This window comes from Empidonax traillii, unplaced genomic scaffold (genome assembly GCF_003031625.1).
Source record: "Empidonax traillii isolate 1590-97213 ecotype Southwest subspecies unplaced genomic scaffold, ASM303162v1 scaffold117:size1203958, whole genome shotgun sequence".
Classification (NCBI taxonomy): Eukaryota; Metazoa; Chordata; class Aves; order Passeriformes; family Tyrannidae; genus Empidonax; species Empidonax traillii.
This window is the reverse complement of record NW_020955310.1, coordinates 423801-447611: the sequence shown is the minus strand read 5'-3', so window position 1 is coordinate 447611 and position 23811 is coordinate 423801. Positions and strand designations below refer to the sequence as shown.

The 23811-nt window shown below is 43.4% G+C and overlaps 1 protein-coding gene across 3 annotated transcripts in view; it reads right to left on the bottom strand.

The window, feature by feature from the left end:
- Positions 1-8521: 8521 nt before the first annotated feature.
- The window catches only part of MAPK6 (mitogen-activated protein kinase 6), a 30164-nt gene continuing 14874 nt past the window's right edge, over positions 8522-23811 (bottom strand). The window contains exons 1-6 of one of the 3 annotated variants that reach the window (XM_027883024.1): positions 22851-22976; positions 16372-17581; positions 15504-15648; positions 12331-12495; positions 11505-11706; positions 8522-10890 (exon numbers count right to left, since the gene is read on the bottom strand). In XM_027883024.1, the coding sequence (XP_027738825.1) occupies positions 9792-10890; positions 11505-11706; positions 12331-12495; positions 15504-15648; positions 16372-16926 (2166 nt within the window). In that variant the 5' untranslated portion in view covers positions 16927-17581; positions 22851-22976 and the 3' untranslated portion in view covers positions 8522-9791. Of the gene's footprint in view, positions 10891-11504; positions 11707-12330; positions 12496-15503; positions 15649-16371; positions 17582-22326; positions 22378-22850; positions 22977-23811 lie in introns of those variants that run through there. The other 2 variants (XM_027883026.1, XM_027883025.1) reach the window with 2 other exon arrangements.

Here is a 23811-nt window from a genome sequence, read left to right as displayed (position 1 = left end):
AATGCCACAAGGTAAACAGAGAGAAGTCTTGGTAAACACCACCATGGCAGTCACTTATCTGGGGCAGCCAGCTGTGTGAAGGAACCCCATGAACCCTGATGGTAAGAGCATGAGGGAGAAGGATCTGGTGGGCTTTCCTGAAGGACTCTTGTGGGATACTGAGCAGCTCTGAGAGCCCAGAGACACATGGTCACCTCTCTGCCCTCCAGCATCACCCCCCAGGTGGGCATGGCCTATGCCAGGGGCACTGTCCCAGGCTGGCAGCACATACTCCAGCAAGCCCTGCTCCTCTGCTGCTGCAAAGGCCAGCCAGCAAACTTCAGTACAGCCCAGCATCCCTGCTAGATTGGTCAGAGCACTCTCTCCAGGCTGGATGTACTGTCTCCAGGCAGGATGTGCTGCTGGCACCAAACACACTGCTCTCCTGAAGGAGCAGGGCTGAGCTATCCCACTGCTTTCTAATCTGGGAGCTACTTTTAATCACCATCATTGCTCCAATTCTCCCTGTAACTGCTCCATATTCAGGTGGCATGGTTCATTAGTTTCTATAAATGTCCAGGACATTGCAGAGATTTCAGGGACAAGGTAAGAGCTAAAACTGTAAGTGACTTTTCACTTTACCTTAAGGCTTCTCACAAGGTGACTCAAAAAGTGTCTGAGGGAGTCTGGTTTGTCCCACCCCAGTCAGCACCCTCCTTTTGCGGGATGAGGTTTAACAGCTCCATCTTCCATTGTCCTTGCTGTAAAATAGAGAAAACAACACACAAATTTCTTAGGGGCGCAAGAAGAAGGCAATTAACATCTGCATGTGCTGCAAAGCCTCTTGAGACACTTTCCCTCACCAGGAAGTGAAGGTGGCTTAAACTGTTTGAAAACCATCTCATTACTAAAGTTCTGTGAGCTTAGCCAGGTAGATAATGGGGCTGGGGTGCTATGTAGCAGTGAGATGGTGATGGGGTGCCCTGATGCCCAGAGGCAACATTCCCTGCTGGGAATTACCCAAGGGCATGAGCAGCGGTGTCTCCAACTTGGGTTTTACAGCAGCTTCATGAGTATTTTAAGGAGAAGGGGGGAAGGACCGAGATGACCTGCTGCTGACCAGGCCTGTGCTGAGGGCCTGGATCTTTCCTGAGCCCTCCTGGCTCTTCAGGTCCACCATCCCCAGGGATGGTGCTGTGGGTACCCTCCCTGCTCACCCAGCTCCACACCACTGCACACCACTGCTCAAATAGCTTCAGCAAATTCTTCTCATACTTCACTTTAGCCAGGCACTGTAAATTGGGTTGAAGTGGTGCCTGAAGAGGTTTCTGGAGTCAAATATTAAAAATTATCATGAATCTGAACTGTTTTCTGGACTGCCACAGGGGTGTTGCTCTCCACACTCCTCTCATGGTGCACATGGGCCTTCCCAGCTCTGGCTCCGTGAGTTTTAAGCTAGCTCTCCTGTGACACTGCCTGCAGACACTAAATTGATTTCAAACCCTGCGATGGTGAAGAAGTTCAGCTTAAAAATACAGCTTAAAAATATATCTTATTATTTCTGCTTGGACATGCTGGGGCTGATTGTTAAAGGAACTGGGCATCTCCCTGCTCCCGGAAAAGGGCTAAGCTCCAGGGGCAGGTGGGCCACAGACTCCAGTCAATTATTTCACTTTAAGCTCTCCATCTCCTTCTATTATTTATCACCTGCCATAAAAGTCAAGTGGTGTAGTGGACATCTGGGACATTCATGGATAAGCATAGGACTTTTGACTAGTTTGTGGACATAGAGAGCAAATTAATCTCATTGAGCATGAAGAAGAGAAACTGAGGCTATAGGAAACACTACTCACACTAGCATCTTCAGAACCCAAATCACCTGGAACACTGGTGAGAAAAACAAATTGCAGATACACAAGGGAAAGCCAGAGGAGCCCAGTTTCACTGCTGCAGGGCCTGCATGGTGCTGGGCACGCTGCCCTTCACTGAACTTTCCTCCTCAGCAATGCCTGTCCAGCTGGGATGCCTAACTGGGAGAAGACCTGATGGCAGAGAAGAATTACTTTGTGTTATCTGGCCCAGCTGACTGAAACTGGTGACATGGGCCTCACCCAAAGGCTGGATAGCAGCTTGGACTTATGGAAAACAGCAATTTTTTTTTATCCTAAAGAACAAACCAGTTTGGTTCAGCCTCAGAGATTTTAGTATGCATTTTCTAATGGCGCAATGACCTCATAAATTATGGGGTACTGAGTTCAAAGTTGCTTCTGAGTATGGTCTACACACACTACAAACTGGGACTCGCAATTTAGAGCCCTCTCATGAGCCCACCACGCTCTCCCAGGTTGAAATCAGCATATGGCACTCAGGCTTTCCTGCTCACAGAGGAGCAGAAACATCTCAGTGCTGGGTGTGAGAGGCACTTGATGAGCATCGGCCAGCAGCCCACCACCAGCCACAGCAACAACCTCTGACAGATCACAAACCAGCTACTGGTGATGGGAACCAGCTCCATCATCTGTCCACAGGGACCTGCCCATGCTGCCATAAATCCACAGCAGTAACTGCTGCTGTCAGCCCCAGAGAGGAAGAGGCAGTTACCAAGAAAAAAACACCATTTGGTTTGTGTTTTGTCTGAGGCTGGAAGGACGCCATGGATCGCAGCTTGGAGCGCAGGCTGTGATCAGCTGGGAGATATACAGCTCCCTGCTGACAGCCAGGCTGAGGAACAGCTCCGTCCCACCGCCTGGCAGGTCGTGTCGGTTAAATAAATGTGATGCCAGGCTGATGTGCTGTGGGGAATGGTTTATGACCTTCATCCGCTGAAAAAGAAATCAGGCTGGTGTTGGGAGAAGGTGAACAAACGCGTTGGTGTAAATAGACGTGATCAGTCATATTTTGGGGAGCACAAGGTACCAGTCTGGCAGCTGGTACCTACTGCTACCAGGCTGGCAGCTGTGCTGCCTCTGCCTCGGGGCTTTGGTGTGGGCCTGAAAACACATGACAACTGGGTGTTTTCCCCCAAGCAGTCCTGTGTGAGAGCCTCCCAGAAGCCCTCTGCAGCCAGCCAGCCCTGCAGCCCCACTGTTACCAGCTTTCCAACATCCTGTTTTCGCCGGGATTATTTTAATCTTCGAGTTTCCCATCATATTTTTCTTCCTGCCCATGCCAACGCAGACAGCAATTCCTGGCAGGCAGGGTGGAAATCTCCTCCCCGGGCTGCAGCAACATTCTGGAGGATGAGCTGGACTTGCCCCTGGTTGTGCCTGGCTCCTCTCCACTGCTGGTGCTAGTACCTGCTGCTGGTCCCAAAGCCCCACCATGGCCAACCAGCTGCTTCACAGCGAGTCATTTTGAGCCCACTCGGGTAGTAAATCGCTCGAGCAACTCTGTGCTTCCATATTTTTGTCTATGTTGGCTGAAGAACTAAAACACCAGCTTCACTGCTGAGGTAATTACACTTTTTTCAGGACAAGAGAAATAATGCAAGGTACTGATTAACTATCCAAGAGCCACACAGGTATGGGCAGCCGGACTCTTTCATGTTCCTCCCTGCTAGAGGTGAATTTTTTGGCAGCTGCAAATGCTGAGCCTCTCCGTGGCTGCCCAGCTTGCCACGGCTCCACTTAGGCTTCCAGGGTTTGCTTTTCTCTTGGATTTGCTCTGTTCTGGATGATGAATCCCCTTGCTCTGTGCAGGTCCCAAAGCCCATCACAATGAGGTTTGTACTTTGCCTTGCTGGAAATGGACGCTGTGCCCCAGGTGATGCAGTTAGCAAGGCCAATAGAAATACAGATATAAGTGCCAGCAATCCCAAAGGACATTCCTGTCCACTCTGCACTCCAATAGCTGCATAGACTGGCACCTTGCTGCTTCACAGGACTAGGTGTGATGTAAAACTGAGAAACTCAAACACCTGAGGCTCTCTCTGTATAAAGCGAGTAAAAAGAAAAAGAATCATGGAAAACCAGCGAAATATCATGTGTAAGGGTCCAAAAGATAATTTAGTATATAGAAGAAACTTAATCTTTCAAGATGTGTCAGCATCAGATCTTCTAAGACTCTATAATATTAGCAGAAAATATCTGAGACAAATATGATACAAAACAAAAAACAAACCCATCTGCTGTCTTAATCATAGGCTTTAAAAATGTCTCTGATAGCTATCCAGCTATTTCAAGAGCTGTGCTGTTTAAATCTATATCCAAACAAACACAGAAGTCACAATAAATCTGTCATTCAGTTATTCAGGTCTATGGCTTTAAATGCTAAAAAAAAAGGTAAAATTCAAGACAGACATTAAAGGAAATAGTGTTTCTCTACACCCTCTAGCATCAAAGATTTAAACTCTAATCCAGCCTGAATGGCATCCTTAAGAATGAGAAAATGTCCTTTTATTGTCAGAGTCTGAGTTTGGAGCCTGAGCTACAAACTACAAGGTCAACCATCTAGTAAAAGCAGAAAATCTATCCTGGCTACACTTGGGGTGTGGAGATACCTTTTTGGGAGGATGCTGTGGAGGTGATTGCACAGAAAAAATGACTGTGTTTATACTAACCTTGCACTAGTCACGGCAGGATTAGTGTGGCAAAGAAGCTTTCATGCTGCACAGCACCAGAGCCTTGGGATATGACTTGAGGAACAAGTCAAAACTGAGATATAAAGGAAAGCCTGTATTTTATTAGGCCTCACAACTATTCTGAGAGTGGCCAGAGATCTTTAATTAAACAGGCAAGACCTCATCCACAGGCCTTGAACTGTATTCAACTGTAAATGATTACTAGATTATAATAAATTTAAACCAAAAGTTACAAGAAATCAGGAAGAATCAAATGTGTAAGCGAAGACACAAGTAATGCAGAACTATCTCAAACCCAGACAAAATATTATCAGACTTCTACCAACATTAGAACAGAAGAAAACCCAACAAACCAGCAGCCACCAATTTAGTAATGACTCTGTGGTCTAGAAACACAGATTGAGTGGATTATCAGTAAGGGTAGATTAACCCAAGCCCCCACTGACCCAGGAGGGGCCCTCCAACCCAGGGGACAGTGAGGGCCCCTGGCAGCTCAGCTCACTGCCCAGCGTGGCAGCCCTGCCAGAACCACCTCTCAGCACCTTTATGTTGGCTACCAGGGAACCCAGGCTGGGGAGGGTGAGAGGGATGAGAAGGGCAACTCTATCACTGGCTCTGAAGCTGGGTAAGTCATAAGTTCCCTGTCCCACACCCAGCTGCAAACACACACTTTCGTATTTCATACCACACATAGCACCCAGGCTGGGTGACTTAAAGGTTAAAAGTAATTTTGGCTGCAGTAGCCCAGTACACAGATTACAAAAGGAATTTTATAATCAGAGTTCACTATAGAAGGGCTGCTCTGCAGTCAGGATGCAGCAGACAGATTCCAGAGGAGAGCCAATGACGTGTGGCTGCTGCCAGCTACTGACCCAGCTATTTGCAGAGTGTGGCCATACCTGGCCATCCCCACATCCACAGGGGCTACTGGGGCAAAGCTCCCTCTGCACATGGCCAGGTACACGCAAACCACTGTGTTAGCAACACCAATTCTCAGCCAAAAGAAGCCATTGAACTTTTCAGCAGTCAATATTTTAAGGAGCTCTCGAATAGCACTCAGAGTAAGCAGATAACCATTTTAAATATAGAGACACTGGAATGGAAGCCCGAGTGCTGGGTGCCAGCAGTGATCTGGATTATTTGCTTGTTACTAAATACCCCATGGCATTACTTCCCAGGTTGTTCAGCTCAAGTCTGACGCAAACAGTGGCAGAACAGCAAACAAGAATTTACAAGATTTTGTAAGAACTGAAATAATTCAAGGAGTAAGGAAAAAATTGGTTCAGGGCTGCTGTTGCTCAGGATTGCATCTTCGGAAGAATGAGGACAGGTTTCTGTTTAATTATGCGTAAAACCCAAATGAAGACTTGACAAGCACTTCCAGATCTCAGCGACAGAAAAGCAACATGAATATAAACAAAGAAAAGACTTGTGAGAGCAGACTTAACTCAAGGATGCTTTTCCAGAAACAATCTGCACCACAATGCGCCACTGAATTCCTTGGAACCATAGCTACAGTTCACTGGGGTTTGCAGTATACACACCTGTAGAGTAGGGGATGAAAATCCACATGTAGAAGAACTTGTTACCTCTGACTACCACAGAGTTTAGAAGCAGACAGAAAAAAAAAAAGCAAAACCAGCTTCAGAGCAACATTAGTTCTGTACGGAAAAAACCTCTCTGGTGGATGACTCTCCCTTGTAAAAAGGCATTAAAACCCTGTTCATAAAGCAACGTCTCCAGGCAATAAGCCCAACCAAAGCAAAAACTTAGCAAGGCTTTAAATGGATGTCCCAGGCATGGTTTTAAGAGCTTCTCCAGCACAGAAATAGTAACAGCAAGGTAACAGGAAAACAAAGCAAATCAAGGCAAACAGATTTTGCTGCAGGCAGCGAACCCAGTGCTGCAGAGACAACCTGCCCTGCTGAGCAGGGTAGAGGAGGTGCAGTAGCAGCAGGGCCTGCCCCACTGCCCCACTCCCCAGCGGGTTCCCAGAGCCCCATGTCCAGCCCACAGCCCCAACAGACCAGCAAAGCCCAGCTAAGACGTGCTACTCATGCTGTAATCACACCACTAACAGCAGCGTGGGCAAAGACTTACAAAAATAGCTGAGACTATATATAGCAACTCTGATTAAAATTAAATACAATTGTGAGAAAGCTAACTGACCATTGCTGAGAACTCTTGATCAGAACAAACTGTTCAGCATTGTGCCACTCTGCTAGATCTCATGTGATGACACTACAGCTAAAAGGCTTTGTCCTGGTCTGTTCTAAACATCACCTTTTCTAGCTGAAGCTCTTGTTAGATATAATTTAAAATGTTGCCTTTTGACCAAAGGCCACATAGAGAAGAGGTATCTTAAAAACATAGTTAAAAACTGAGGATGTTATCTGCTTTTTTGTTAAATAACGGTGTTCCACTTTACTTGGCAAGTACCGTAGCTTGAAACAGTGGTCCCTTTATCTGGTTTGTAATTTAAGCCTCTTCCATATTTTGTGTTTGAAGACAATTCAGTTGCTAGGTCACAGCCAGAGGGCTACACGTCACTGACCTACTTATTTCTTGCAGGGATGGGCATGGCTGATGAGTGGGGGGCACACACCATCTCCCACCGTGACACCTTGCAGTTTCTGCAGGCTGCTCTCCCAGCACAGGACTCCTGCAGTTTGCCAAGGGAGAACCCAACACCTCACTCAAAGTACCTTCATCTGCCAGCAGAAGACTTCACTTTGCACGGTCCTTACAAAGTATTTTTACTTTCTTTAGTTGTCTCCACACAGGGAATTCCTTCTACTTAATAACCCTGACTGCCTAACTGTGTCCTCCAGTGACCCATGGAAGGGGCCTGTTATGAGAGCGGGGTTTTCACCAAAGCAGGCAGTAGAGCCTGTAGCAGATTTGCTCCCCCAGCACAAGACAGAAGACAAAGGTAGTGAAGCACCACACCAGATTTAGGCTCAACACTTGCCTCTCCCTTTTAGTGTAAAACGTTCCCTCTGTACAAAAGCCCCCCACTTCATTTGCACAAGACGTTTTTAAGCTGCTTTTTGTTTCCTGTTCTTATGCACTCCCCCCCTCCCTGGCCCAGAGAGGGTCATTCCCCCCACACCCACTAATGTGGCTGCACAAATGCTCCCAGACCCTGCCCAAGAACACGCACCCTGTCCCCTCTCCCTCAGGTGGACCACCTTCAGCCATGCTGAAGGGGCAGATCCTTATTTTAGGCAAGCTGCAGCTGTGCTACCTGCCAGAGGAGCAGGGATGGAAATATTTGGAGGAACTAAAACACTGTCATGGAAAAAGTTGTAGGAGTTTGCCAAAAGATGTAGCTTTTGTATGGTTAATTAGCTCCCTGAGGAACGGTTCTGACAGGAGGAACTGGAAGAGAAATACATACTGTTCCAGGGCTTGCTGCAACAGAGACCTGACCTGCACATTTTGAAACACCCCACAGGAGTTACCTGGTCATGCTCCTGAAATCTCCTCACCAAAGTGCTGCAGCCAGGCTCTTGGCTGAGGAACCCACACAGTTACCTTCCCTCCAGGTTGCCAGCAACGTGAAGGTGCTCACACTCACAGCAGCTTTTCCACTTCAACACCAGTCTGTCTAAAGTGTTGGTAAAACTGTAGCATTCACTCTGAAAAACCATTTTTTTTTCCTCCACAAAAATGTTTATGGACACTACTGTACACTTACGCTTTCCACAGCCACGCCACTCCACGGGATTTTCCTCAATACAGGAACTCCTGCAAGGACTGGGACAGAAGGAAACTTTGGAGTCTCCTTCCAGGGTATTGCATCACCAGCAGCAGCAGTTCCAGGGTAGGCTACAACAGTCTCTCTTGCTTCCATGAGCACCTTGTGTCAGGCAGTGCAGCTGAACAGGCACAGGACTGCAGGACAGGAGCAGCTCTTCATCTCTCAGAGTGTGTACAAAGCATCACAAACCAACAGTCGTCTTTGCTGGCCATGTTTTTATTTGTTTTTCGTTTTAAACAGGGGAGCCAATGATACATCCAGTATTTCAAAAAATCAGAAGGTAAAACAAATTTTCAAAAGACCGAGATGCTACATGCTATATTTAACCTAATTTTATTCATGCTTGCTTTGGAGGGGGGTCAGGAGCGGGACAGGAATCATTCAGTAAAAACAGACAGTAAAAACAAAATGTCTCACCATATAGAACTTTAACCTACAGTAATGTTGTACCTTAATTATTTCCATGCACACAACTAACATTACAAAATTTTTAAAAAATGAACACAATTAAGACTTCTAGGAGCATTTGATAATAAAGCAATTCCTAATTTCTTTTGTAGAGATCAAGCACCTCCAATTACAAATTCCTATACACAGTGAGTGCTTTACTTGAAATGAAAACTAAAAAATAAAAAATGTATTGGATAGCCTCAGAATAAGCCGATGTTAATATATATCCAGCTATGTAGGCAATAAAACCATAGTGCTAAACAAAACCTTTTATCTGAAAAGTAACTCAAAAATTAAGTTGACTTTCTATAATTACAGAAATATACTTATTTGCTAAAATAAATAAAAGTGCTGCATATTAACACTTAACTATAAAGAATGCATACCAGAACATTTATAAATATTGAATGATTTTCAATAGGAATAGCTACTACAATAATGCTGGCTAAATAGAAGTGCATAATGAGAAGCACTATGGGTGGTTAATGTTTTGCCACATACTGCTGTTACCTTGAGGTAGATAACACATGCGTACCAAATTCTGCATTCATTTCAGTTGCTGCTGGTATCATGTGTCTAAGAAATGTGTACAGTATGAAAAACTCTAAAATACGCATGAATGAAAAAAATGTTTTGGGAAAAATAGATATTTTCATGCAATTATGTACAGTCTCACTGTGTAAATTTCAAGGCAAGGTTCTTTTTCTGCAAAACATGGACTCTGTTTTACTGAGAGAATGTTTTTTACTTGGTTTAGTGCATTTTTTTTGTTACCTCCTGCATTTTGCATTATTTTGCTCTATTCTTTAATTTTGTGTGCAAACGACATGCCAGTTTAAAAACAAAAACTAACTCATGTATAGAAAGTAATTCTGGATTGTAAAAACAATGGTAAACAGAAAACTAATGAAATCCATACCAAAATTACACCGTCTGATTCAAGTAAAAAAATTACTTACACTAGTAATAAAAAAAGACAAACACATCTCATGAATATAAAAGAAATGTCTGCTGAGTGTTTTAGTTTAGATGTTTCAGAATGCTGCTGTAGGTTTTGTGGGGAATTTGGGGAGATGATTTCATAGCAGAAGGCGTTAGCGTGGCCTGTATTGACTTCAGAGGCGAACCAACAGGGCTGTGAAACTGAGGAATACCTATAGCCTCAAGCTGCTTGTTGAAGAGGAGTTCCCCACTGTTACTGAGAAAGCTCTCTTCTCTCTCCTTCTCCCCAAGCTTCCCCTCTTCTACTGGCTCAGGTTCTAGCATTTCAGCATCTTCTTTCTTACTAAAAAATTTGTCCAAATAACTGGTGTAAGTATTTTCTTTTTCAACTTGTTCATCTTTCCTGACTTCGCAACAGAACTGGTCAATGAGGAAGCACTCCTCCCCACCGCTCACGAACTGACTGTCCCAAGAGGTTTGGTACAGAGCTTCTAACTGTGCCAAATTAGCCATTCCTTTCTCCTGCTTCTCTCTGCTTACCGACTTCGATATTATTCCTTTCAACTCTATTTGAGACACTGAACTATTCAAGTCATTTAATTTATCAACATCAGTAGACTCATGTTGTAAACTAAGCTGGATGGTTTCTGCTATAAAAGAATCAAAGTCAAATCCTTGATTCTTCTCCCTTTCTTTCTCAACAAGTTGCTGTGATGCTTCCTCGAGTGCTATCTGAGCTTTCACCAACCCATTCTTTTCACATTTAGACTTGCCTTTCTTATCGGACTTTTCTTTGCTTTGTTCCTTCCAGTTCGAAAGATCTATAATAAGCTTGGGCTCGTAGTAATGGTTTACTTCACTGTCTCGCCAAACTAAATTATCTAGGTATGAAGATGACCTCATTTTGTAATTACAAGTGTGACTACATTCCAGATCACAATACTTGTTTTCATGGTGATCTGAATACTGCCAGCAAGGCTCAGTAGAGAAGTGGGTGTCAAAGGCAGGATCCTCCAGGTACTTTTCACGATCTCCATCCAAATATTTGCGAGGATCTACTTGCACTTCTTCTTCATCAGTAACATCAGAAAGAGCCCTTGGATCGCGCTGAACTTCATCAGCTTCAAAGTTATTATGAATAGGCCAGTCGTGGTCTGAAAACTGACTTTCATGGTATCTGTAAAACAATTTTTTAAGTGTTAGCAGCTAAAAACTGTCTTCTAGATCCAAAGACAGGAAGAGTTTAGAATTTCCCTTAAAGAATAACGGCAATTTAACACAAAGTTATCCTTAATTCAATTGGGTTTGTCTTCCAGGTTTTAATTTAATCTGGCATAAGCAATCCTCAAATGCACATCTGAAAGATTTAAGTCTGGAATTATGTACAAGAGCTCACTCCATTTACAGAACTCTTTCTAAAAGTGTTTTTAACTGACTTAAGATGACTACTGTGAGTCTCTTTACTATTATATGCACTAAGCATTAGACAAGACAACATAGTTAAAACTCTCTCTAAATAAAGTTTATTTTTTAGAGAAATATTTTGGGAAAAAAAATAATAGAGAGATTTAACTTTAGATTCTAGAGTCCTGGGTGCATCTCGGGAACGCATCAGCATATCCAAGTCAGTGTAATGAATTAGAAACTCAGTGACAATGTCTGTAAGGGAATATTTTATACTCAGGTCAACTTTAGAAGAAACAAACAGAAAAGGAAATGATGCCCCTGAAGCAATGTTAATTCAAACACAAAAGCATCCAGTTATATTGCCACAGTAAATGATCAATTTACCTTTCCCAATTATAAATATGGCTGTGACTTTCATCCATTAGCAGAATATCATCAACCTCATCTTCAATGTGAAAAGGATGACTTGAAATAGGCTCATCCGTTGGAAAGGAATAAATGCTCATATAAGGATGGGACAAAGCTTCTTCTGCTGTCAATCGATCCATGGGACTAAACGTCAAAATTTGCTCCAGAAAGTCCAGCGCTGCAGAGAAAAAGTTACCATTAAATTGGGCATTTCAGACTCCCACAATTTAACATTAAGATGCAGTGCTTTGCTCTAGAGCTCTCCTTCCCTCACAGCAGTCATCACAGAAATAATCAGTTACTGACAACACTGCCAAATACGCATTCCAGAGCCATCAGAAAGCTGGAAGAGTAAATCAAATCTAAGATCAACAGTAATTTAAATTAATGAAAAAATACCGAGAGACAAATGCTTCAAGCTGAATCAGTATCCACCAACACCAGGAAACACTGCTGTTACTTTGGCTGGGGGACTCCTTTAAAAACATTTGGGAGACAGTTCTTCTACAATGACTCCATTCCAATGTTCCTTTATATTTAGAAACACAGTGTCTCAAAATAGAGCAATTCCAGCGAAAATAACTCCATCAGAGATTTACAATTCTACTCCAAAGATCACCAAGCAGCTATTATAGATGCAAATTTTTTTTATTATAGCAGAAGATTATCCTTCTGCAGACAATGCAGATTCTTCTAACTCAAAATTGCTTTTAACAATCACATACCTGCACTGCAAAGTTGCTCTTGCTATTTTATAACACTGAAACATGGGAAATACTTTTTTTTTTTTAAATTTACTTACCTTCAGGACTGATGCCTGGAAGCAACTGAGTTAAAGGTTTGTGTGGCTCAGTCATATCGTTTCTAATGTAAACTGGAATTACATTGAGAAGCTCCTGACGATCCTCCTCATGTACAACAGGAATTGATTCGAGAATCAACTGCATCTGTTCAAGTTCATGTGCACCTGAGCACCAAAGACAAAATACAAGTTGCCATTTCAACCTCAAACACTTCTGATCCCTGTACATAAAAGGCACATCAAAATTATGTGCTCTGAGCAGCTATTTCCAGTAAAAGATTATCATCTCCTACAGCAGAGGAAAGGGTGAAGTTCTGAATTTAAGTGATAATAAATCTGAAGAGCTCTCAAGAAATGCCCTGGCGCAAGAAGAATTACAGAGCTGCTACTCACAGATAAAGGAACCTAACCTTAAGCTTTTGCAAGGAAGTTTTCACCATGGAAGAGATACTCTACAACACACCCTACCTTTTTGTTATATACTATATACTGCAATCCTTCCCTTTCCACTGATCCACCTTATTAATTCAGTATTTGACCTCAGTTTGAATTATATGGTCCTTACTAATAAAATCAGTAGCGGCTTAGTTCAGAAAGAGATCTTACAGGCCACAGCCATTTGCATTAATATTCTACTCTGAAATCCTGCATTAGCTGTCAGGTGCAAGACAAAAATCACCTGTCAGTTAAGCAGAGTGATAGTGTTTTTAAAAAAAGTACTGTATTATGACGGAAGTGATAATACTCTTCTAGCACTATGTGAAGTCTCCCTGGGTAAGAACCAGAAGGGCCCATAGAGCAGGTCAGTCTGGAATAATGAGCAGCATCTGGAATACCCAGAAATAGAGCTTGTCAAACTCAACTCACTGTTCAGCTCCATGTAGGACCCTAGAGACTCAACTAGCAGGTGAAACTATGACAGATTATTTGCATGCCAGCGTTTCCCTCCTTCACCAAGCAGCTCTGGGCAATGACAAGCAATACTGATGCATGTGACAGTACAAATAAAAATAAATGGGGCCAGTGAGAGACTGTACATCTCAAAACCTACACACTATCAGTTCATTTCAGCAGCCTGCACTGGAAATCCTGTCAGGTGACCTAAAGAAAAGCCAAGGCAAAGTCACTACAGAAAATCTGACAGAGACCCATGTTCCCCAAATGAATCAGTGCCACCTCCTGTTATTGGACTGAAAAAGCTGTTTTGTCCTTCTGCTTCAAACTACTACAAATTACTTAATATGATCTATCAGATGTATAGTGCCTGTAATTTGCTGGAAAACAGATTCTACTGTATAACTGCCATCTTAAAAATTAATCAGCCTTCTTTCCACTATAAGCAAAATGAGCATTTTAAAATATTCACTTAGTAAAAAGAACCAGAGAAGTTGTTTGGAACAGCTATTGAATTCCTCTGCCTCAACTTCCCTTCCCTCATTTATCTCAGGTATTCTGCAATTTTAATCTGCATTCTTCCTTCCCATTCTCATCAGCTTTCCGGAGAGCAGCATTCCTAAGGGATGGTTCAGAAGTAGACAGGAAGCTGCAAATTAACCAAATCAAGCCCTCGAAACAACTTCACAAAAGAATTTTATTCAGTCTCATGACAGGATCACTGTCATATCTCCAACCATCTTCCTTTTCCAAATGCATGACATTAAGAAATTCACTTTTCTTGAAGATTATGAAACCATGGCAGTGCTAAATTTTCAGAGGGACACATCCACATCTAAAAATATTTTTCTAGGGATCTACACAATGCAATTATCAAGCCTACAAATTTAGGAGTTTGGTTACTAAGATCAAGTTTAAAAATCAGAATTTTAACTCACTGCACAGCTATTAGGTCAATAAAAATTTTTGACAAATACCAATGCTACTCAAAAAAAAAATGCTGGCAGTTGTGATCAATCTACACTGAATGATGAAACCTGCAGACTTTCTCCCTCTATTTCACTATTTGCCAGTAGAAGCGCTTGATGCAATGGGAACCTAATAAATCTCTTATCAGCCAAGCATTTAATACACTGTGGACCTTACTCCAGTAGTTAGAAACTCAAAGAGTGAGCAACTCCCTGCATGTGAAGAAAAACCTCTGCACATATTAATCACTGATTTCTGCCAAATAATGCTTTTAAGTGACTGTTCTCCATTAATAATACTTAATGGGAAAAAGGTAACTCCATTACCTTTTCATGCAACACTAAGAATTACTGCAGAGGTGTCCTCTTAGTTCACACATATCTAAAGGAATGTGGACTTTGAAATATAAGCTGAGTTCTTTGGGGTTTTATCTGTATTACTGCAGTAATTTAGACCAACAGGAGCAAATCCAAGAGCAAGCCTGAATGAGACAGCTGCTGCTGAGGCCCCAGGGTGCACACAAAATCAGCATTTCAGGTTTACTGCAGACTAGAGCTCATCTGCTCCCATGGACTGAATGCTTGTCAGCAGGTGGAGCACACTGGTGACCTCCTACAGTGCAAATGACAGTTTCATTTCATCTAAAAGGCTCTAGTTTGTGCACTGAGCTAAGTCATCAACGTGATACAGGATGGCCAGAAGAGATTTGCTTCAGAAATTTCCTCCTAGTCCTAACTAAAGCACTAAGGCAGATATGTCCAATGAGACCAGAGAATTGCTTCCTGTCTTACCAGAAACAGCTGAAGGCTGCACATTTCCTTGCTATGTCACACTAAATTTTACACTTTTAAATCTTAAATCTATACCTGGGAGTTCATAATTTAAAATATAGAAAGCAGGAAGTGATTAGGTTGACTACCTTAAACAGAATAATCTTTATGCAAGTGATACTCAGGGCATTCATAATCCTCAAATACTCCCTGGGTACACCAATTCACACAGGTATTAGAACACTTCTTAGGCATCCAATAAATTTAGCTTAACATAATTGCAGACAGATTTACCATATATGAGTATTGCATTAAATTGTGATTTGTTTAAACACACACCAATACAAGTAGAAAAAACTGAAGTGTCTTCTGCTTTATAAGTACATCCATTTATAGTTTATATAACTGCATAATAATATAGCATATCCTGATAGTCAATGACTACTGATATTAACCATGAGAACCAATCTTTCTTGGGGAAGATAATTAAGCAGTACCACTCCTTTTAGGAATATGCACACACATTTTTATTCTACCCACCTGCAAAGAGGGTTTTCCCAGTCAGCATTTCAGCAAAGATGCAACCTGCAGCCCACATGTCAATGGCTTTAGTGTAGTTGTTAGGAGAAAGCAAAAGACGGGGCGATCTGTACCATTTAGTAACCAATCCTTCAGAAAGATGGCCCTAATGAAATCAATGAAAAGGGGGAAAAAAAAGGAAAAAAAATTACTTAGAATTTTATGACATATTTTGTTTAATTACTTGCTTCTCACTTTTTAATGCAATACTAGAAGATTTCTTGGTCTCAAGGTCCCAAGGATTGTACCACGTGCCTCCAACTACACCTTTCTACCTTTTTAAATGAAATACAAGTATCTTTATGAGTGAACAGCAATATAGAACTATTACGCTATTTATTAGCTAAGTGAGGTACTGCAGCAAAACTTCCTCATTCCTAGGTGTCAAATAAATGCAGAGATGATACTGAACTCTCTTGTGAAACCTCATCTAGAGCAGGAAGACAGCTATCTCTAAACCAATTCCAGGAAGTAGCCACACTTGCACATTACGAATGCACCTCTTATAAACTTATCTAAGGCTGCTATAGTTATGCCTCTGAATGTTGCTCTTAATCTCAGGTTATGTTTTCTGAACACAACTAGTAAAGAAAAAAAAAAAAAGGACTACTGCAAGCATAAAATAAAACTGAGACAAAACATGTCATTCAGCGATCTGTTTTACTCTACTTGCAAGCATTCCAGTTCTACTGCATGATCCCTAACATGATAGCCCACCTGCTAACAAGGCCTTCCACAGCCTGTCTACCTGTGCTTAAGAGAGGAAGATGCTATTTTAAGAAGGCACAGCTGTCAGTTTATCACTTAGATATTCCCACTCTCTGCATACCTTGTGGGAATAATGAGGATCCATGATTCGTGCAAGACCAAAGTCACCAATCTTCAGCACCAAGTCTTCAGTATTAATGAAAAGATTAGCTGGTTTGAGATCTCTATGCAGAACATTTGCAGAGTGAATATACTTGAGCCCACGTAGCAGCTGGTACATGAAAAGTCTGGCATGATCTTCCAGTAAAGGGCCTTGCTCTAGCAAATTAGCCAGATCTGTCTCCATGTATTCCTGGACAATGTAAACACAGTTCAATTCTGTAAGGGAGCCCACGTCATCTGTTAACTGGCTTCCACTGGGACCAAGAATTTCAAATACTTTGACAATGTTATCGTGGTCAAGTCTTCTAATAATTTTGATCTCACGTAGAGCATGTTTAACACTCTGGGGATCCGTAAGGACAATTTTCTTGACAGCCACTCTTTTGTCACAGTCATTATCGACAGCAGAAAAAACTAAGCCATTTCCACCACAGCCCAGTGGTTTTAAGTCCATATAGCGAGAGCCCAGATCAAAACCATGAATGTTCATGAGACTTTCAAATTTTTCTGCCATTTTTAAATTCTTTACGTTTCTTTTTCCTCAAACTACTAAGCTTCTGTAAACACACGGAGACACTTCCACTGGTATCTGAAGGAAAGGTCTTAGAGAAAGGGAGAAGAAACACTTGGCTTTGACGGCAAGATGGTTTCTTGACACTCTCATTTCATTATGAGCCAGCCAGGCCTGTTGTGTCCCCTTGAATTTAGAGCCCGTAAGCTCTAGAACTCAAACCGAGCATAAGATAGAAAGATTGCAGCATTCATAGTTCAAGAAAGGTGCAGCATTTCTGCAGACATTGAAGAAAATACTCACAAGAAACTCAAACGGAATGAAATGACATATTATGCACTCAGCTCCACTGTACTAAACTGGTTAACATTTAACAAAAATGTGAATAAATATGCACATAATAGGCTTCTATTAACATCCTCCTCCTCACAGTGCAGATACATTCAGTGTTGGACTGGTCCTGAGCAGCGTCATTCTATGGTGCTGGTAAGCACTATTTTTTTCCTTCTTCCTCCTTTTTCTCTCCTTTGTTTACAGTCTAGTTAAGTGGGAAACTGGCAGCTCTTGATTTACAAAAGATGCCTTCTGTTAATGATCAGGTGGCTCCAGCTCACCACAATCACAATCAAAGCTACCATCCATTTTACTCCGTGACAACCTGAAAAGCAGAGAAAAATACATCAGTACTGCAGCACATACAAAAGTCTTCCTCCTCCCCCAGCTCATTAAGTTGTCCTAAATAAACAACTTATTTGCTGTCCAGTTACAAAATAAGAAGCCATCACAAAAGCTAAACTAATTAGAAATGACATATAGTTTTCATACTTGTGGTAGAAAACTGACAATTTTGGATATAATCTATTGAAAATCTATGGCACACAATGAAAAATCCTCCTGAATCTTAATAAAGAAGAGAATAACAAAGAAAACATCTCTACTGGAGAATTACCAAGAGACAACGCAGACACAACAATATCCTTAACATCAGTCACTAAATTTTGGAGTAATTCTTTTTACTGAATTTTTACTCAAAGTCAGGTTTAGCTATTTCACCATCATAAGAGATAACTGGGTACTGTTCACATGAAAAGGGTAAGGTTGTACACTCCCAGTATTTATTGACTTCCCAGGATATACAGCACACATCCAGTGCCACTCACAAAGCTTATAAAGATTTTAGATTAAGTTTAGCCACACTTTAAATAATAACTTTGCCTCTATAGACTCATTATTACAGGAATCATGGGGTAATTCATACATATCAGACAATATTATTATCAGACAAATATTATTACTTTAACAATTACTTCTACACTTATCCCACTAGATTACAGAGAAAAACTAACAGCATGTACATTTTACAGAGTAACTCATATATTCCACAACCACTTCCCCTGACATATGGCACTTTCAGACATCATTTATTTTTTAATAGTGTAATGAATTCACCTACTATTTATGAAAACACAAACTGGTAATTTTCTCAGTAAGTTCCCGTCAGCAGCAGCAGAATGCAGTCATAAAGACCACGTGCTGAAATTCTGTACAACATCCTCTTTTCTTTTAAAGGCTCAAAAATACCACAAAGAGAAGAGTCAAAGGTGTAACTTACACAATGTGGTAAGGTTTGGGCAATTCCATTATAAGTCACTTGTATGTTCTTCCCCAACAACTACAGGTCACATCAAACCACTAAATGCCTGCTGTTCAATCTTAGATTAACAAATTTCAGCTCTTTGTCCAGCTCTCTACATAAAGGTCTCTAAACTATCCCAACACTTCAGAATTAATTGTATGAGTGTTTTTCCTTAAAACTGTGCTAGCATTTCACTGGGACAATTGGGAGCAAGCAAAGCAAGTCTCCTCACTCCTGACAGAACAGCAAGAGCAGCTGACAAGTTATTAACATATTCTAAATAATGGCCTCAATTCACTAAAGTAATCAGAATTGTGTACAGAAAAAGAAAAAAAAAAAAGGAAAGAAAGGCACACTGGCAAACAGAAACAAGACTGTTTCAACACATTTAAATATTGCCTTTGCTTAGGCTCAAGCCTCACTGTCACCAAGACACACAGCCCCAATGCCCTGGGCTCACTCCCTCTCCTCCCACACACCACCTGCCTCCAGGTGCTTACACAGCAATACAACAAACACAGGAAAGGAGGAAACACATGCTGTTCTCTGATCAGTTTTTGTTTTTAACTAAAGATCACCAAATGTAGTATTTCTAAACTGAAAGGCATTGAGCTGTCCTCCACTGATGTGGTGATCTTCAGAGCACTCTCTACTCAGCGCATGGAATTATTGCCTTGGGATTCCTTTCTTTGAGCACTGGCAAGTCCTAATTATTAACAATGCTTTGCAAGGGTTTATAGCCTCAGTACAAACATAATGAGGTAACACTGTTACTTTTCCCAAAGCTATCTTTTCTATCAGTATTAAGACAAAGTGATGACCTGTCTTAAAATATCCACGAATTTACTTAAAGAACAAAAATAAAATTTATCCTAAAGAGGACAGCATCAGTGACTATCCAACACTGTTCACAATTAAAAGACCCTTAAGTCTAGCCTCTTGATTATTAGCATTTTTACACCTAAAAGTATTTTCTCACTTGCATGTATCACTTTCAGAATCACTCATTCTGAGCTGCTGATTGTAAAACAGTTTACATCACCCCATTTTCCTTTCATTCCGACACCCCCCCCTCAAACTAAGTATGAGCTACAAAAATGAATTTCCATAACATTTTAAATTTTTCGCTAACTCAAGGGTCAAGGCCTCTGTTCAAATACCCTGCAATACGCTGTATTTATCCTTGGGACCATCTAAAACCAGTTGTATTCTTCCTCATAATTAGGCTTATTGTTTTACATGTTGATGTCTTCAATATGCAGCAATGCTGAATCTGTTTGCACCAGCTGGGTGACACATCTGGAACCTCTCTTTTAGCTAGTTCCATTAAACAACACAGGAACAGATTCAAAGAGATGACCATGAGCAGCAAGGATTAAGATCTATCACCTCTTCACCCTAACTCAAATCTTACCCCCCACTTGCTTACTGAACTAGGACCCCTAAAATTTTCATTCTTCACTTGATGCATTTCTCACCATCAGCTTATACCACATCTCCTTCCACTAGGTGACCACTCATTACAATGTTTTCAGGGGGCATGACATGATCTCCACAGTCAGAGTGATTTAGCTAAGAAAACAAATGCTGGCAACACAAGCAACCCCTTCCAGACTTGGATTTGACCCGATGCCGCTACAAACTTCCTATCTGTGACCAAATTACTTAATCCCAAACTCAGTAAAAGCAGGGCCCAGCTATCGTTCAAACCAGGACCTAGTTCTAGGAAGCTGACCAAGAGGCAGCCCATCTACCAAACACATTACAGTACACCCTCACAAGAGCATGGTGAAGACAGTCAGGGACTGGCCTAGCAAAGATGCTCCAGTATTGAAACAAGTAAGGATCCAGTAATTGAGAGTGATCTTTCATTTATTGCCACTGAAAATTCTATTTTAGAAATGTTACAGATAATGATGCTGTAGCAGGTTCACATATTCTCATCGAACCAAAAAGTTAACCCCAAACTTTCCCTTCCACTAAGACGATAATTACTTAAAGGGTAATCAACGAGCAGAAATGAAAGCTTTTCTCAAAACAAAAAAAAGAGCTCAAAGTAACTAATTTTCTTCTTTGCACTTTACAATAGCTTTTAACTTCAGAAAATGATGATGTGCAGAGGTTTTCTAGACACTAATACTTATAAAGAGTGACAGCAATAAGTTTATAAATTTTCAGTTTCAGTGGTCCAACTGTCTACCCTGAAAATACACACTAAATACACAAAACCAACAAACTCCTCCTCAGCTGAGTACCTGCTCCAACCACTTGAAACACAGGACAGACTATGGTATAAAAAACGGGAGGTGGGATTTATCACATAATTTGCATTTAACAGCCTATTGACGCAGGCACTGACCTTTCCATTTAGGATAACTGTCCCCCTTCCAAGACTTTTTTTAAGTGATACTTTTATTCCTTCCTCCCACAAAGTTTAAAGAGAGAAACACAAAGATACTGCTTTGTTAAGTGGTTTACAACTATGCTTTTAAAACGGGCCAGTTCTTGGGAGAGGGCAATAGAAGTGACCCACAGAAGGCCTTTGAAATCATCCCTAGTGTCAGCAAACATCGTCACACATGACCAGCTTCAGGCATTACGCAAGCAGCCCCTTCAGTGCGTGCTCAACTTCTGCACGTGGATTTATCACAGTTTTCAGGAAACAGGATGTGCACTGAATCAGTCAGGTATGAGATGTTTACTTTTTCAGAAATACAAATAAGACTGACAGATACCAGTTAATTTGATTATTCCGACCATATTATGATCAAATCATTACTCACATGAGAAAGACCACGAATGACTAATGACATATTATACAACTGCTAAGTACTATCCCTTTGACTACAAAAATACGGGGCACAGAAATTTTTTTTTTTTTTAGATCAGCCACGTTGCAGTCAGTAGGCAGAGTGAGTCATCGTCCAACTCACGAAACTGTCGCTTTTCTACAGCCTCCTACTTGCTCCCCACACTGTTTAGGGAACTCTGTGCTGGCAGTAAGCAAATGTTACTATTAGTTTATAAATCTTGTGAAGGATCTGTAAAAACACACAAGAATCCAGTGCGTTTTGCTGTACTGTGTATAAAAATGGTTTGGCCGTCCTTTAGGATAATTCAGTGGAAAACTCCCCACTGAAAAAGCCGACCATCAGCTTACCACAGCCTCCTGCACCTCGGCAGACCTGCAATGGTCTGTTCCACTGAACAATTAACCAGTCAAGAGTGAATTAGAGATAATAACCACACAAGTAGGGACTGAGCCTGAGCGAGGGGCTAAAATCAAAGTTCCCATTTTAGCTTTACAGCTAAACACGTCTTCTGAACGCAATTACCAAACCAAAATATACCCCTATTTTAAGCCACCGCTTTCCGGAATTTGTAGCTGGTTTATAAACACATGACGATGTTATTTTTATATATACACATAAAAAGCTTGTTGCCAACAGCGCTGTTATCGAGGCTTGCACCGGCCATACGACAACATGCCGAACACCGCTTCTTTTCCCACAACACAATTAACAGCCATTGTCAGGCTGGTAAATGAACTAGTCAGAAAAAGAGACACATCCTACAGATACCAAGTGAGAGCATCCTGCCTGCCCAGGCAAGGCTCCCTGCTCTCCCAAATCCCAAAACTTGAGCAGTCTCTCTTCAAGCTATTTCCGTCAGGCGTTTCAAGCTACTTATTAAAGAGTATTAAGTCACTTCTCCCCACAAAATGTTACCGGATCCTGCGGGCGCCCGGCAGGCGGAGCGAGCGGTACCTGTGCCCTCTCTCCCGGCTGGAGAGCAGCGCCGATTGCAGCAGCAAAACTTCCGCAGGCTGTGGATGGGCCGGCCCCCCCTCCCCCGGCAAAGGACATCCTTCCTCCCGCCGCCCCCCGGGACGAGCCGGCCTCGCCCGCCAGCGCCGCCCGGGCCGAAGGGGGCGGCAGCCCCGGCCCGGCGCCCCCGCCCTACCTTCAAACGCCCTTCAGGCCGCGCCCGCCGCCCCCGGTACAGGCACGGGCAGCCCCGGGCCCGGCGCCGCAGCCGCCGGCAGCGCCCCCCGCGCGGCCGCCCCCGTCCGCCCGGTCAGCGCCCGCTCGGCCCCGCGGCCGCCGCAGTGCGGAGGGCCCGGGCAGAGCCCCGGCGGGGGGAGCGGGGCGGGGTGGGACGGGCCGGGGGCGCCGCCGCCGCCGCCGCCAGCGCCGGGCGGGAGCGAACAAAGCGCCTTTGTGCGGCGGAGCCGGGCCCGCGCGTGCGGCGAATGAGACCCCCCCGCGCCCGCTGCCCCCCGCACACTCACGGGCCTTCCCAGGCTCGTCGGGGGCTGCGCTGCTCACACGGCCGAGCCCTGTGGCCCCGCCACCGGCTCCCGCCCGGCGCCCACCCGCCTCGCCGCAGTTGCCTCTGCCGCAGCCGCCGCCATGTAACCCGGCGCGGAGGGCAGGGAGGGGCGGCGCGGCGGCGGCGGCTCCGCCCGCCGGGGGCGGCCCCGGGCGGCCCTCGGGGACGGGCGGCGGGGAAGCACCGCCCGGGTGTTCCGTGCTGGGGAAGAGCCGGGAGACCCCGGGAGCCGCCGACCCCCTGCCCGGCCGCCTCACCGCCTCGCCTGCAGCGCTCCCACTGTGTCCAGTGAGCCTGAGGAATTCAGCGCTGTTGAGGCCCAGCTGGGTCAAACACACCAGAGAGAGGGGCCGGGGGGAGCGGTGTGCGGGGCTCGGGTGTGCCCGGAGCGGTGGGACAGGGAGGCCCAGCCCTGTCCCCGCGGCTCTCACCGTGCGGGGGTCCGGCAGCGACAGCCTGTGTGGGACCAGTTCAACTGCCCCGTCATCAAACGTCCCTCACGGGACAGAAACAAACACAGTTGGAAGGCAGCGGGCGGCACGACGCAGGCAGGGTTCCCTTCTCCGGAGGTGACACCTCGGCTCTGATGTTCTGTAGTCTTAGTGCCGTGGTGGACCTGAACGTTCTCCCCACGAGCATCTACAAACTCCTTGCCATTGCTGTCACCTCTGAAGATGCCAGAAAGGATTTCTGTCTTGCTGTTGCACCTCAACAACCTCTGTCATAGGCAGAGGCAGTAAGAGCCTGCTTTTCCCCCCAAATCACAACTAATGCAAAAAAATAAAGAAAAATAATTAAAACTTTACATTTTTTACCCCTGAGACTGTAATACAGCAGTCTTAGTGGGGACAGGAAGGTATGAAAACACCAGGCCTCTAGGTATTCAGAAGAGCCTTATGCTTCTACTAACGCAGTTTTGG